Raw genomic sequence first — 15049 nt, forward strand, 5'->3', positions numbered from 1 at the left:
AAGAAGGGGAAGGACGGAGGATAATAATAAAAAAAAAAAAAAAAAAAAGGAGGGAGGAACTTAACGGGAGGGATAGTCATAGTAAAAAAAACGATAATAAAAGTTAAAAGTCGGAAAAGAAGTGTACATAAGGATCAGGGCCAGTTTGGATACCATATTGTTCATTACTTTCGGGATACCGATCGAAGTGACTTGCATCACCATCACCACGAATAGAAGGTACATAAGGAGGACGATGTTGTCTAGCCAGTAAACGATTGAAATCCACTCCTTCAAACCAAGCATGTCGTTTCACATCTTCAGCACCATTTCGTAAATTACCAAAACGTTTAGATAAATCCGATGTCAATAGTCGTCGCAATAGATCTTTGGCATTTGGATCAAAGTAACTTGGCCATTTGATACGTCCAGCAAGGATCTTTTCATATAATTTGAGATGATCATCATCAAAGAAAGGTGGGTGTCTAGTTAAAAGAAAATGATTCATTAGTTGTCGATGAATCAACTATCCTATTACAACTTACCCAGCTAACATTTCAAATATCAGAATACCCAAACTCCACCAATCCACAGCTAAAATAAATTTTTTTTTAAAAAAAAAAAAAGGTCGTTAGGATGTATTTAATTTTTTTATTATTAGTATTATTCTTACCTTTGCCGTAACCTCTTGATTGGATAACTTCGGGCGCTAAATAATCAGGAGTACCACATAAAGTCCAAGTAATATCAGGCACATGCTTTGCAAATCCGAAATCTGTAATTTTGATATGTCCTTGGGCGTCAAGTAATAGGTTTTCCGGTTTCAAATCTCTATAAATACAAAATATAGCCCCAATAAATGAAGTCAATAAAATATATATATTTGAAAAAAAAGGAGGGATCTTATCATTGATGAACTAGTATTATTATTATTATTATTATTATTATTTACCTATAGATAATATCTTTGGAATGGAGGTATTCAATTGCCAAGACAACTTCAGCAGCATAAAATTTGGCCACATGATCCGGGAATCGCTAACAAAAAAAAAAAAAGAAAAAAAAAAAAAGGAATATTATTATTATTATTATGATAGTGTTTTGTTCTTACCTGAGATCTTCTTAAAATGGAGAAAAGTTCACCACCAGGAACATAATCCATAACCATATAGAGATTGATACTATCTTGAAAAGTTCCCCACATATTGACCAAGAAAGGATGAGCCACTGATTCCAATATATGTTTTTCGTTATTTGTATGTTCCACTTGCTTCAGTCGTACAACCTCTGTCTTTTTCAACACCTTAATAGCATAATAACGCACATTGACACGTGATTGAACTAAATGTACCCTTCCAAAAGAACCTGTTCCTAATGTTCGTAAGATATGGAAATCCGCCAATTTGAGTTTAGGTCGATTTTGTCGTTGTTGAAGAATACTTTGATCATTAAAGACAGATGTATAAGATGATTTTGAATAGACTTGTTGTTGTAATTGTTGTTGAGTATCCTTTTCATTTAATGTTTTGTTTGGTGTAGATGTTGTAGTAGTAGAAGGTAAATCAACAGTTGTTATGATGGTATCTATAAGAATATTACCATTACTATTTTCTATTTTTTTTTCTTTTTTTTTTTTTTTTTTTTACTTTAATTTATTTTTACCTTGTTGATCCTTCGTCATATCCGATGTTTGAGTATCCATTGGTTCACTTGTATTGTTGTCTATTGATAATATATATAAAAAAAAAAAGGAAAGAAAAGAATAAAAATAAATAAATAAAAACAAGTTAAAACTAAATAATCCATTGTTTTCTTTGTTTGTTCATCCCTCCCCATCATTCAATTGGAATATCATTTTCCCCCTTTTTTATTTATATATATTTCTATTATTTGCAGTAATATGATTATCCATTACCCCACTCATTAAATACGCCAATCCAAAAAAAGACACGTATATCCCTTTCACCATTACCTGTACCTTTTTTTTTCTTTTATTACCTGGTTTATCGATACTCATACGAGTACCATCGAGTGTTGTTGAACTAGTTGTCATATCAACATTTTTATCTGTTGTTAAGTTTGTGGTAGAATGTTGTTGTGTAGAAGTATTACGCGTAGTAGTATCTACAGGATCATGATGATGATGTTTTGCTTTATCGATGATTTTATTGAAAAAGGACATGTTCCGCAATTCAAGAAAAAAAGAAACCAATAGTATTGAATAATAGTAATAATAATAATAATAAAGAATAACAGAACACTTATCGAAAAAAAGAAAGAAAGAAAGAAAGAAAGAAAGAAAGAAGGAAAAAAAAAAGGAGTCAAAAGACAAGAGAGAAAAAAAAAAAAGTAAAAAAAAAAAAGAAAATAGTAAGTAGGCACGTTGAAAAGAATTTCAACCCCCGGATCTACTTTTTGTGCAATGCGTGCGTTAGCCTTCCCATTGGACTTGATATTTCTTTCCGTTCCGAACGAAAAAAAAAAAAGAAAACCTTGTTTTGTATACATTTCTGCAACTTGGGTGGCGTTATCCAATAAAATGGATCTTTTTTTTTCTTTTTTCTTTCTTTTTCTCTCTCTTTCTCTCTCTCTATTCTTTTTTCTTTTTTTTTTTTTCCTGCATTCTACTTTTGTCCTTTTTATTATGCGTGTCTCCTTCTTCTTTTTACTATTACTTTTTTGTATCATCACTTTAGGAACTGCATCACTCTCTTTGGTAATGAACAAAAAAAAAAAAAAAAACTTTTATCTATATTCCCTTTCAAATACTAATTTTTTTTTTCCTTTTCGTTATAGCCAAATCATTTTACTACAATGAAATCAACAACGAAACCAAAATCTATCTTAGTGAAACCGATATCGACCATATCATACTTCTATTATATGAGTCAATCATTATATCGTCAACAAGATATTTTTATTAATAAACAAGATACAAGTAGGATCATCAAAAAGGAAACCAACAACAATACAAGTAGCAACTCATTAGATGGAAATCGTCATAATGGACCAGTCACTGCTTTTATTTTAGTTCTATTTTTTTGTATATTGACATTTTAGAAATTGTTCTCTCTTTTCATTATTTTTTTATATTCTTATTTTTAGAACATCCCTCCCCCCCCAATATTTGTTACTTATACCCCCCCCCAAAAAAGAAAAACTTTAATCATTACAATATTATATATTCTACATTATATATTAGTTAGTTTTTTTATAACATCATTCAGCTTATTCCTATTATCTGTTCGTATTCCCCCATAACTTACTAGAAAATAAAGTGTATCTCTTGTATATCACCTTATCTTTGATTTGACATACCTTTTGTTGACTGACTCCAAATTGAACTTGAAAACTTTTTTTTTTTTTCGTTGGATCCACAAAGATCTTGGCTAAGTTCTTTTTTTTTTTTCTTTCTTATTTTATTTTTTTAAGCCGATGATCATGACACAACAAGCCAAGACAAACAAAAAAAAAACTTTTAGATTTCTATTTAAAATAAAACATCCCTTTTATCGTCATTGTTTTTTTTTTTCATCATAACTGGTCACATTAGTGCCTTGATTGTCATTTACTTCTGTAGAACATAAATGGCACTGGTTTTCAAGTCACACAAATGATTATCATAGGTAACCTACAATCTTCTTTTGAATGGAGACCCTGATAAAGTTGTTTTGTTGTCAAATATCCTCCATCCTCCTTATTTTTCTATATATTCTCGTGAAAAAAAGAAAATCACAGCTGTAAAAACGATATAATGTTTGTTTATTGATATAGGTATACAAAAAATGATGAATGATAAAAAAAAAAAAAGCTAATCTACAACATGAATAATACCGGACTGCCACACTTGGTAATCAGATAATTTTTTGAGGTCACAAAACAGACAAAGAGCTTTGATTTCCACTAGATAATCACCTAAGGGATAAAAGAGAGATCATCATTAGATTTGATAATGTGCAAAAAGTAATATTAACAAGCAATAGATGCCATTGGCTAGAATCAGTGATTGTAGCCAGTGAAAAAAAGAAAAAAGGTTCATTCATGCCGTCTCAATCTCGGCAACGGCATTCAATGAGGTCGTATTGGCTGATTGATACAACATCTAGTTGAACTCAGTTTTAATTTGAAACTTTTTTTTTTAACCTTTTCTTTCGTTTTTTTTTTTTTTTTTTTTTTTTTTTTTTGTTAACTTGATTAAATCTCTCTTTTTTTTTTATTTTTGTTGATATGATAAACAAAGAACATTTATTACCTTTATGTTTTGCTCTTAGTAGTGCGACATTTGGCTACTTTGCAATACCAATGATTCAATCAGGTCTCGATATGGTTGATCCTAATGTACAAACGACGTGCCAGTTCTCACCCGTGACATTTACACACGTTGATGCTGTGGATCGATTCTTGTGTATTGTAGTGGCGTTTTTCCAACGTGCTATGGATGATTATATTGGACTCAAAGTGACTCATGTGCTACTCGGTTTATTTGGAACAGTACAAGCTATTATGGCTGTAGAAGGCTCGCGTAACGGTTATTCCAAGTATCATATTATGACATGGTTTATGTTTTGGGGTATGTTGGCCAACGTGTTGACTATTGCTTTAGTATCCTCTCTGTTATGGATGCCTTTATTTGTTCTGACTTCAAGATCTTTTGTTTCTCGTACCAAACAACCAACAAATGCCGATAGTTCCATTGATGACAACTCTGTGCCCGTCATGGTGTCTCCTGCCCGTTCCACCGCTATTCTTGTGTCCCTCCTGGCTGGATATGGTCTTCCATCTTTACTAATGACAACAGAATTGGTGGCAGATTTTGATTCCTCGCTTGCTCTACAATTCATTACAGTTTGGCAATTTGCTCCTATTTTGGTTCAATTACTTTACACGGGATTGACTTGGATTTTTACACCTCTTTTGAAGGATGATCGTGTTATGCCTTTGATTGAAGAAGATACCACAACAACAACAACACTGACACAAACGACACTGACAGAAACAACTGAGGTATCATCATCATCATCAACAACAACAACCAAGAGAGTGGATGTGATCATGACCGAAGATGACGAGAACAACGATGGCGATGTAAATCAACAACGACAGCGGATTCGTATGGCACAGAGTAAGGCAAGTGTTGAACAATTATATCTCATCTTGGCCGTCACCAACCTTCTTATTTACTATGGATCGCTCGCGTTGATCAAGATGGATGGCGTTCATCTCAAAGATAGTTTGATCATGGTATTAACTAAAACATTGCCTTCTGCTAACCTCACTCCTGTGGAAGTTGCCCAATTCTTCTCTGGACACGTCCTTCTTCTTGATTTATTGGTAGTTACGACTGTTTTTTCTATGTGGTCTTTGTATGAAGATGGTGTTTTGGTATTCCTATGTGTACTTCTTGGTTTGATCGTGATTGGTCCTGGTAGCTCTCTCTCTATTTACTGTCTTTACCGTGAACAACGCATTCAAAAGCCTGAAAACCTCAAACTTCGTATCAAGAAATCCAACTAGTTTTATTAGCCTTAATGTAGTTAGTATTTTTATTTCATTTGTTTTATAGTGTTTTCAAAGTTTAATATATATTATAAAAAAATAAAAAATAAAAAGAATTATAATTATAAAAAACTATTTCATGTCTTCATGACAACACCAATATATAAATATATGAGTAGAAGGAACATATTTATTACATATCATCAATAACAGAATTACACTAAAAAATAAAATAAAATATATATACATATATATATATAAAACTACAAAAGGTATCGATAATCTCTTCCACCATTTCCAACCTTGGTTCCTGTGTCAATCATTTTATTCAGTTGTTTCAGTCGAAATTTGAGCACCACAGCACAAACTGCAGCTAATAACATAGCACCGCCAACAACCATATTTGAACCCATATAATTTGGAGCATCGGCTTCCCATCCAGAATAAAGTGCGAATGTACATATCAAAGCACCCACGTTGGCCACCGATGATACAATTCCTGTTGCTGATGCTACTGCCACGGCATCTTCTTTGGAATTTGCTGTCCATGCCATACTCTAAAAGAGACATCATTGTATGTAATGTCAACATGGATACATAAAAAGAATAAATACAATGAGTTCATCATCACACACATCATTTGTTATATTTTATATGATCTTACCAAAGGTACTGTAGGATAAGTTCCACCAGCCACAACCATCAAACCAAAATACCTTGTACCCACAGATTTAGTAAAGCTAAGGATAACAAAACCAGTAAACGAAGTCAAGCACATACCAATGATAAACCATCCGCGATCCTTGCATCTGTCACTTAATCGAGTCACAATAAGCACCATGAGGCCACCAAATACATAGGGAGGGATACTCATCAAACTAACTTGAATCGAATCATAAGTACCAATTTGTTGAACAATTTTTGGTAAAAAGTAACCAAGTGAGGTGGCCGCCATTACAGGAGTAAAGTATAACACACAAAACAACCATACTTTATAATCCATCAATTGAGTTCGAAGATTCCTCAAATCACGCATCACCACTGTTTTCTTGCTTGTCTTGCCATTATTATTATCGTTCTCCAACATATCCTGATGTCCTTTGTCAATCCGTTGTTGTACCATCCGTGTTTCTTCTTCGGTTAAAAATCCTTTTGATTGATCTGGTTTGGAAGGTAGTACAAACAAGGTGGCGAATCCAAAAACCAATGATAGTAGCCCAGAGATCAAAAATAACCATTGCCATCCATACAGATTACCTCGCATATCGATTAATTGAATTCCTGCCGATATAAGTCCACCAAAAGCACCTAATGAACGTTGTATTTTAGTTCGATGAAAGATTTTTTTTTAAAAAAAAAAACAAAAAAAAAAGAAAAGAAAAGCGGTTAGTATTCATGATTGACAGCAAAAAAAAAAAAAAAAAAAAAAAAAAAAAAAAAAAAAAATTATCGATTTTAATCTACCTGATGCTGGTCCAGCTAGATACATGATACCAATACGGGACGAGATTTCTTCAGGTCTATACCATAATGTAGTATAATAAGCTATAATATATCAAGAGAAAAATGAGGAAAAAAAAAACGAATGATTTAGTATAAAACATTATTAACATATGATGTAGACTTACCAATGCCTTTTTCATCCAACAAATATGAATATTGAAATGATTCATTAGTAAACAAGTGATATTTACGACAGTTGATGATCTTTTCTTACCAGGCCAAAATCCAGCTTCAAAGACACCCTAAAATAAATAAATAAATTAAGATCTATACTACAAATAATTTTCAATACTTACTAGCAAGAATCGTAATAAGTAGAAATGCCAAGCTTGAGAAATAGCAGCCATACAACATGTAACAATGCTCCAAGTAATCATGATTCGCGCAATCCAGTAGGCAGGGTTCACATTGGCCATGATCAAATTAGAAGGTACTTCAAAGAACTAACCAAAAAAAAAAAAAAAATCATATCAGTATTTTGCAACAAGAAAACTAAAACCAACTAATGAAAATGAACTTACGATATAAGCAACATAAAAGAGTCCCAAACCGATATTATTTTCACGAGCTGTAAGATGTGCCGCAGTAGCCAAGTCATGACCTTGTTGTTTATTCATGGTAAAGGAAAAACCAACATTGACACGATCTTCTACTGAAAGAAAATAGAGAATGAAGATCCATGGTACAATACGCCAGTCCAACTTTCTTAAAAGTCGTCGTTCAATGTTGGGATCCAAGGAAAGTATAGTTGATTGGTCTGAACGATGACTTGGTATGGTACGTTGTCGTATAGTATCGGATTTAATGACATCCAGCTTGGTATGAGACGTGATACCACTACTGGAATGGTTGTCCATGTATTATTATATTTATAAACGCAGAGGGAAAAAAGAAGAGAGAAAAAGAAAAAAAAAAAAAAAAAAAAAAGATTAGAAGTCGGAGATTTGAAATTCACCAATGTACCTGTAAAAAAGTGATTTTACATGGTGAGGCATACTGACCTAGAGAAGAATAAAGTGATGGGTATTGCAAAACAATAAAAAAAAAAAAATACTGTGAATAATATATGGAGATTGAAACCGCAAACAAAAAAATATACAAGGTTGAATTTGATGAAGACTACAAAAGGAAATGTTGTATCCCATAAAAAAAAAAAAAGCAATAAATTGTTCTGTAAAGGAAATTGTTAAGACTTGGGATTTTCACATATGATATGAATCTAAAAGAAATATATAAACTAATTCTTTTTCATTTTCCTTTTCCCTTTTTCTTCTTCTTCTTCTTTCCTTTCCTTCTACTTTTTTTTTTGTTTTCTTTTGTAGTTTCTTATATTCCTACTTTTTCCAAATCATCACTATGTTTTGCATCACGCTTTAATATTCTCACAAATGTTTGTAATTCATTATTACCAATCATACAACAATTAAAACGATCATCATTATCATCCACATGCTATATAATCAATTTTATTTTCCTTCTGAAGAAAAATCATTATCGAAATAATATATGATGAATATACATTAACAAAATAGTGTCTAGCCTATTGTTCGTATACTGACTATATCAATCACCTACCTTCGACCTCCGACAGCATGAAGTGGTAATTTTGTGAACGAAGGATATCAAACCCGGCAAAAAGTTTCCAAGGAAGTTTGCGGAGGAAGCATGTGATCGCCTATTGAAATCACCAATAGAATTTTTTTGTTTTCTGTCCACTATTCCTTTTGGATGGATTCAAATTTCTCCTTTTTTTTTTTTCTTTTCTTTTATCTCTATCCAACAGCATGTTAAGACAATCCACTCATATTATCAAAAGAAGTGTGCCAAGGACAACTATACGAATCATTCCTTCTCGTTTGTCAGCAAATACCACCTTTCTATTATATGGTCGACCTTATTCATCAGCTACTACTCATGATTTTTTCCCAGAAGCTACTTATATGCCCAGTCGAACAAAAGACCAAAAGAAACAGCAACAAAAGCAACAGCAACAACAACGTCAAGGTGATATTAATTTGATTTTTTTTTGATCTATCAATATCAGTCAACTCACTCTTTTTTTTTTCTATCTAGTTTCTCCTTTGACCAAATATGATTCTATTACAGCCGGTGGTTCAGTACATAGTGATCCTCATCAACGAAGTATTGTCAAGTATTTAGACCGTTTATGGCATGATTTGCAAAGCTACACTCCACAAACAAAAGCCACTATGAGCCCTAGTCTTGTTGGCTCGGTAAGAAAACAAAGAAATTATATGATATTATTTCCATTGTTAAGATGACATAAACTCATTCGTTCCCTCTTTCTTTTTTTTTTTTTATATAATACCACGATATAAATGATTAGATCTCCAAATTATTTGCTACTCCTTCAAGAAGTAAGGCACCAATGTCACTATATGTATATGGTAATGTGGGTACTGGTAAAACAATGGTGATGGATTTATTTTACGACACACTACCTATTGAACGCAAACGACGAGTGCACTTCCACGCCTTTATGCTTGATGTCCATGCTCGGATTCATCATATCAAGAAGAAATACCCCAATATTTCCAATCCGATCTCACCTCTTGCTGATGATATTGTCAAAGAAAGTTATGTGTTATGTTTCGACGAATTCCAAGTGACTGATATAGCCGATGCAATGATCCTACGCAAGTTATTTACAGAATTATTTGATCGTGGAGTGGTACTTGTAACGACATCGAATCGACATCCGACAGAACTATACAAGAATGGCATTCAGCGGCAATCATTTATTCCGTGCATTGATCTTTTGATGAAGAAATGTGATGTGTTGTCTTTGGACTCTGGAACGGATTATCGCAAGATCGAACGTGAACAAACAGCAAAACCTGTCTTTTTGCATCCAAATAATGCTGCTACTCAACGTGAAATTGACCGCATCACTCGCCAACTGACACACAACAAACCTCTGACGCCAATGACCCTCCATTTTTTAGGCCGATCATTGGTCATCCCTGAACAAGCCGATGGTGTGGCTCGTGTGCGATTCCAAGATGTCTGTGCCAACGCTCTCTCTGCTGCAGATTACCTTGAAATGGTGAAGCATTTTCACACCATCGTTCTTACCGATATTCCACATATGACGATGAAACACCGTGCTGAGGCCCGTCGCTTTATTACTTTAATTGACGCTATGTATGAATCCAAAACTACTCTGGTCGCCTCTGCTGAAAACTCAATGCTAGACATATTCAATGCTGATGAAGGTCGTGAAGCCATGGATGACGAAATGCGACGTATGATGGATGATCTCAATGTGGCTGATATTTCCTCTCCTCTTTTTTCTGGTCAAGAAGAAGCCTTTGCCTTCCAAAGAGCTCTGTCTCGTTTGATTCAAATGCAAAGCAAAGATTGGGTCAACAAGGAATTATTATAGTTTGGTGTGTTAATATAGTTTATTAGATCTTTTTTTTTTGTTTACTGTAGTACATTTACGTCATTTATCTTTTTTTTTTCTCTTTGTCTCTTTATTGTATATCATCATCTAGTTTATACTGATTTATCTTTATAGATATATATCCTTTCTAAATAAAGATCTTTGAATTATCGTTCCAAGTTGAGCGAAATGTCATGAGTTGGTATTTTGAAATGATGACGAGATATGGTAATTGTTGTTCAGACCGATGAGATAAATGGATGATGATATATCTATACCTTTAGCTTGATCTCACTGAATTCATGCATCTTAAGGGCAACTATCAACAATCATCACCTATGCAGTTCCTTTGTACCACTTATTTTTCATCAAGTCGTCATTTAGATTGATTTAACTCCTGGTTAAAAAAAAAAAAAAAATCCAAACTGCCGTCCAACAACATATGCAAAAAGAGTGTGAGAACGTACCAATTTCCAAAACAAAAAAAAAAAATACTTGTTTTTGGAAATAGGGAGAATATTGACTGTGAATGAAACTGGATTCTATATAGGAATATGTGTGTGTGAAAAATACCAAGATGATACACTAAATAGATAAATAATAATCTAGGAGTTCAAGAGAGACTTGCTTACATTAATCATCGTTGTCAAGGTTCATCCCTTGTCAATGTAATAATAATTTTTTTTTTGACGACACTTCCTTTGATCAGTGTAACATACGAATTTGATAGTAAAAAGTAATGATTTTATTCATTTCATTCTTATATATGTATAGCAAACAAAAAAAAAAAAAGACGGATTTACGAATAAGAATAAAACATTGATATGTATTCTTATTATAAGGGAAATTCGAAAAAAAGGAAGGAATATAAATAATGATAAAAAAAAAAGGAAAGGGAGAGACTACAATTGCTAATACTACAAAAATAAGACCCAATAGATAGTTGTATATATATATTTATAAAAAGGAAAGGGAGAAACTATATTGATACTATACAAACAACAACAATGATAGAGAAAGGAGGGGGGTAAAAATAATATCCGGTTTGTCCAATCATTGCTTGTTTTCCTCTTGATTGTAATCAGTAAGCTGACCATGTTGTCTTGCGTCCCAGGGTGTATTTGGATAAAGTACATAAGTAGTGGAGAGATCAGTTGTATGATGTTGTTCATTGTCATTATCGCATGTGCGTTCACGTCTATAATCATCTGTGATGGACTTGGATGATAAGGTGGTAGAAGAAAATGCAGATTGTTGAGATGAAATGCCTTGTTGAATCGGATGAGTCAATGTTTGTGTTCCAGATGTTGTTGGTGAAGGCGATGATGAATGAAAATCTGTTCGATAAGAAGAAGGCGGTGGAGACATGATGGATTCTTCTTGTGTCACATAGGATCCAAAGGTAGCAGTTGAATCTGTTCGGTGTCTATCTTCCCATGAAGGTGTCATCAAATGAATTCCACTCCAAGTATCTTGTAGCTGTTGAGTTGAACGATGTTGCGAATGATGACTATTGAGATGTTGTTGTCGTAAATGCCATGCCGAATCGTTGGCACTGAAAGATCTACCATGAGGATTGAAAGAAGTGGGCAAATCATTCATATAAAACATTGAAGAAGAAGACGCATCACTAGGTATGGTGGGTGGGATGATGGTGGACGATGTGGACGATAATGATGATGATGATATGGATCGAGTTGTGTTTGTACTAGAAGTCGAAGGAGAAGTAGTGGTTGGAGGTAATGTTGCAGATTGATTTTGAGTTGGATGATGGTGTTGAATAAAAGAAGTTTGTTTTGATGATGCCGTATCTATAGCTGAATTGATCACAGGCATTGGGATAGGTGATAAAGAAGATGGAGAAGGAGGTATAGATACATGAATATCGTTTTCAGAAGTTTGTTGTTGATTCTCCTTTTTCCTTTTGATTTTAGTCGATGATTTTGTATATGGGTGACGTTGAATGCGTTGTTCAGTATCAGCATAATGACCAGGACTTCTTCCTCGAACAACCAAAGGAGCAGATTGACTAGTTGCAATGATGTGATGACATTGATTGATATCTTGGGCAATGAGTTGGACAGTCAAATAAAAGAATTGTTGAGTAGCACGTTTCTTTCCATTATTTGCAGTAGCTGATTTGAATTGTAGACGTTCATAGGTAACAGTACGTTGGGAGTTGTCGTGAGGATAGTGTAAAGGAAGTCCACCTCCAGGTTGAATTGGTTGCATACAAGGTACTTGTTGAGGACCTTTATCACGTTTTGCCGTTAATTGAATTAATCCAACACCTTTGTTCCCATCTGATGCTGATGCTGCTAATTGAATATAAAATGCCTGAACAGGTACCAAAGAATCAGTTGAATTGTTGTTGTTGTTGTTGTGAGAAAATTCACCCTCAGTAGGAGGTGTAGGTTGTTGTTGCTGCTGTTTTTGTTGCTGTGGTTGTATATAGAATGGTTGATTTTCATTGCAGTGTGTAGTGAAGGTAGTAGTAAGTTGAAAATAATTGCGCCGATAACACGTCCAATGTTCTTCACATAAGAAGAATCCTCGATCTACTTTGCATTTGAGTTCCACTTGACAACTAAAAAAAAAAAAAAAAAAAAAAAAAAAAAAAGAATATAAGACACGTGGAAAAAAAAGGGGGGAATAAAAGATATTATAAATAATATATTGAACCTTACAGAGTAGATTGATCTTGTTGATACAAAGGTACATGAACTTGAGTTAGATTAAAAAGTAAACCATCTTCAATACTGATAGGGTGTCTTCGTTTGTTAGGAATTGTTGTTGTATTTAGTAATTCTTTTGACTGGGAGTATGGATTACTACAAAAAAAAAAAAAAAAAGTTTATTATATATAGGGTTTATATCTTTGATTAACTTGCCTGTGATAAAACGGACCAACTGGCATAGAGTGAGCACGCTGATGGTTGATTGCTAGTTCATGGTGGACTTTTTTCATGCTATTTTTAAGATAAAAAAGTGAAAATACAAATAAAATAACTAAAAGAGAATAATAAAAAGAAAAAGAAAAAGAAAAAAAGGCACCAAAATGACAATTTTTTTTTTTTAAATACAGGTTTTTTTTTTTTTTTTTCAGGAAAGGGAGGGAAGTGAGAAGGGGGGGGGGAAATCAAGTCCAGGAGTCATAAACAAATTTATGACTGATTATTTTTCAGGAGAGAGTGATAAAAAAAGAAAAATAGAATGTAACATGACCAACTATGATCTTTACGCCTTCTTCATCATAGTGTAGATCATCATTTCGCTTACATATTCGATTTTATGCGGTTGAAAGCGGACTTCAAAACAGACGGATATGAAACGTTGTTCAATTGTTTTTTTTTTCTTTTGTTTTGTTTTTTTTCTGTTGTCGTCTCTTTTTGAACTAGTTGAACTTTTATATATATATATATATCATATAATATGAACATCTTACCTCATAAAAGGTAGCTTAAAAAAAACAATGCCTTTCTCCAAAAAAAAAAAAGAAATAGATTCTAATACTTAGTTATTTCTTTTTTTACTTCATTTTAGTTGGCATGTTTACAACAAAAAGAACATTGAAAAGGTGCGAAAGGATGAAGCAAAAGCGAAAGAGGAACAAGAAGCCAAAGACAAACGATCCATTTTAGCTGTAAGTAAATCAACAGTTTTTGTTTATATATTGTAGTTTAGTACTGACAACATCATTCTGCGTTGTTAGGATAGTGAAGCAAGATTACAGTTACTTCGACAAAAAGCTGCAAATAATCAACTCCAATATCAAAAGGATGTTGTTGAACCTTTCCGTTTGTTTGCTGAAGCTGAACAAGTAATAAAGATAAATACTAAAGACAAATACATTATTGATTCATTTTAATTTTATTTTTATTTTTTATTTTTATTTAGGCTGCTCAACAGAATGAGGAAGTTTTGGCTGAGGAAAAAGAAAGACAGAACAAGAAAGAACAACAATTTAATATGTACTTGGATAAAGGGGCAAAAGGTAAGTAATAACATGAAAATTCGAAAAGAATGTTCTTACTTTCATACTAAAGGTTTATTTTTTTTTCTCGTATAGATGATGATTCACCTTGGTATGCTAAAAAGGAACGTGATATTTATTCGGATGATCACATATCAAAACCATATATTAAATCAAGACATGACAAGGATTTGCAACAAAGGTATCTTACTTGATTTAGATGATATAAGAAAAGACTAACCTATATATTCTTAGGTACAAACGGGAAGCTATCACTCTTAGTGATGATCCATTGGAAACAATCAAATCACATCTGGATAAAAAAGAGACATCACATCATCATCATCAAAAAAAAGATCGATCTTCAAATAAACGGAAACTAGATGAACATGATCGCTCTCGGAAAAGAAAATCGGATAAGAAACGAAAATCAACATCATCACCATCCATTGAAGAGTTACGCGCTCAACGATTAGAAAGAGAAAAGATGGAACGTATACGAGTGAAATCTGTTATTTATGGTGATGATCTGGCAACAACTTTTCAAGACCCAAGAAAGCAACAATACAATTCTCAGTATAATAGGCATGAAACGGATCAAGCTCAGCAAGCAAAACGACGCCACTACTGATATCTAGATTGGATTCCCGCCTCTTTTTTTTTTTTTTTTTTTCTACACTCTTTTTCTCCAT

At 33.2% G+C, this 15049-nt stretch overlaps 7 protein-coding genes across 7 annotated transcripts; 4 read left to right on the top strand and 3 right to left on the bottom strand.

Moving 5' to 3' along the window:
* Nucleotides 1–28: 28 nt before the first annotated feature.
* Nucleotides 29–2284, bottom strand: BX664DRAFT_338307 (camp-dependent protein kinase 2). The gene is made up of 7 exons (XM_051546408.1): nucleotides 1978–2284; nucleotides 1642–1701; nucleotides 1091–1563; nucleotides 932–1017; nucleotides 653–810; nucleotides 525–573; nucleotides 29–464 (listed from the first exon to the last, which is right to left on the bottom strand). Exons 1-7 carry the CDS (start codon nucleotides 2159–2161, stop codon nucleotides 104–106), a joined length of 1371 nt encoding a protein of 456 aa, XP_051398416.1. The 5' UTR covers nucleotides 2162–2284; the 3' UTR covers nucleotides 29–103.
* A 300-nt stretch (nucleotides 2285–2584) lies between these two features.
* Nucleotides 2585–3298, top strand: BX664DRAFT_176876 (uncharacterized protein). The gene is made up of 2 exons (XM_051540014.1): nucleotides 2585–2695; nucleotides 2776–3298. Exons 1-2 carry the CDS (start codon nucleotides 2624–2626, stop codon nucleotides 3037–3039), a joined length of 336 nt encoding a protein of 111 aa, XP_051398417.1. The 5' UTR covers nucleotides 2585–2623; the 3' UTR covers nucleotides 3040–3298.
* An 856-nt stretch (nucleotides 3299–4154) lies between these two features.
* On the top strand, nucleotides 4155–5607 carry BX664DRAFT_338309 (uncharacterized protein). The gene has a single exon (XM_051546409.1). It carries the CDS (start codon nucleotides 4207–4209, stop codon nucleotides 5491–5493), a length of 1287 nt encoding a protein of 428 aa, XP_051398418.1. The 5' UTR covers nucleotides 4155–4206; the 3' UTR covers nucleotides 5494–5607.
* Nucleotides 5608–5654: 47 nt separating this feature from the next.
* On the bottom strand, nucleotides 5655–7859 carry BX664DRAFT_338311 (major facilitator superfamily domain-containing protein). The gene is made up of 6 exons (XM_051546410.1): nucleotides 7500–7859; nucleotides 7275–7421; nucleotides 7193–7220; nucleotides 6940–7020; nucleotides 6140–6783; nucleotides 5655–6032 (listed from the first exon to the last, which is right to left on the bottom strand). The coding sequence occupies exons 1-6, from the start codon at nucleotides 7833–7835 to the stop codon at nucleotides 5739–5741; spliced, it is 1530 nt and encodes a 509-aa protein (XP_051398419.1). The 5' UTR covers nucleotides 7836–7859; the 3' UTR covers nucleotides 5655–5738.
* A 417-nt stretch (nucleotides 7860–8276) lies between these two features.
* BX664DRAFT_338314 (AFG1-like ATPase-domain-containing protein) lies at nucleotides 8277–10779 on the top strand. Its single transcript, XM_051546411.1, has 3 exons — nucleotides 8277–8982; nucleotides 9052–9212; nucleotides 9326–10779. Exons 1-3 carry the CDS (start codon nucleotides 8763–8765, stop codon nucleotides 10382–10384), a joined length of 1440 nt encoding a protein of 479 aa, XP_051398420.1. The 5' UTR covers nucleotides 8277–8762; the 3' UTR covers nucleotides 10385–10779.
* Nucleotides 10780–11155: 376 nt separating this feature from the next.
* Nucleotides 11156–13414, bottom strand: BX664DRAFT_360800 (uncharacterized protein). Its single transcript, XM_051548191.1, has 3 exons — nucleotides 13276–13414; nucleotides 13072–13215; nucleotides 11156–12971 (listed from the first exon to the last, which is right to left on the bottom strand). The coding sequence occupies exons 1-3, from the start codon at nucleotides 13350–13352 to the stop codon at nucleotides 11438–11440; spliced, it is 1755 nt and encodes a 584-aa protein (XP_051398421.1). The 5' UTR covers nucleotides 13353–13414; the 3' UTR covers nucleotides 11156–11437.
* A 286-nt stretch (nucleotides 13415–13700) lies between these two features.
* Nucleotides 13701–15030, top strand: BX664DRAFT_338317 (uncharacterized protein). Its single transcript, XM_051546412.1, has 6 exons — nucleotides 13701–13839; nucleotides 13928–14027; nucleotides 14097–14204; nucleotides 14282–14378; nucleotides 14454–14559; nucleotides 14613–15030. The coding sequence occupies exons 1-6, from the start codon at nucleotides 13817–13819 to the stop codon at nucleotides 14986–14988; spliced, it is 810 nt and encodes a 269-aa protein (XP_051398422.1). The 5' UTR covers nucleotides 13701–13816; the 3' UTR covers nucleotides 14989–15030.
* The last annotated feature ends 19 nt before the right edge of the window (nucleotides 15031–15049 follow it).

The sequence above is a fragment of the Halteromyces radiatus genome (genome assembly GCF_025201355.1).
Source record: "Halteromyces radiatus strain CBS 162.75 chromosome Unknown BX664scaffold_6, whole genome shotgun sequence".
NCBI classification, from domain to species: Eukaryota; Fungi; Mucoromycota; class Mucoromycetes; order Mucorales; family Cunninghamellaceae; genus Halteromyces; species Halteromyces radiatus.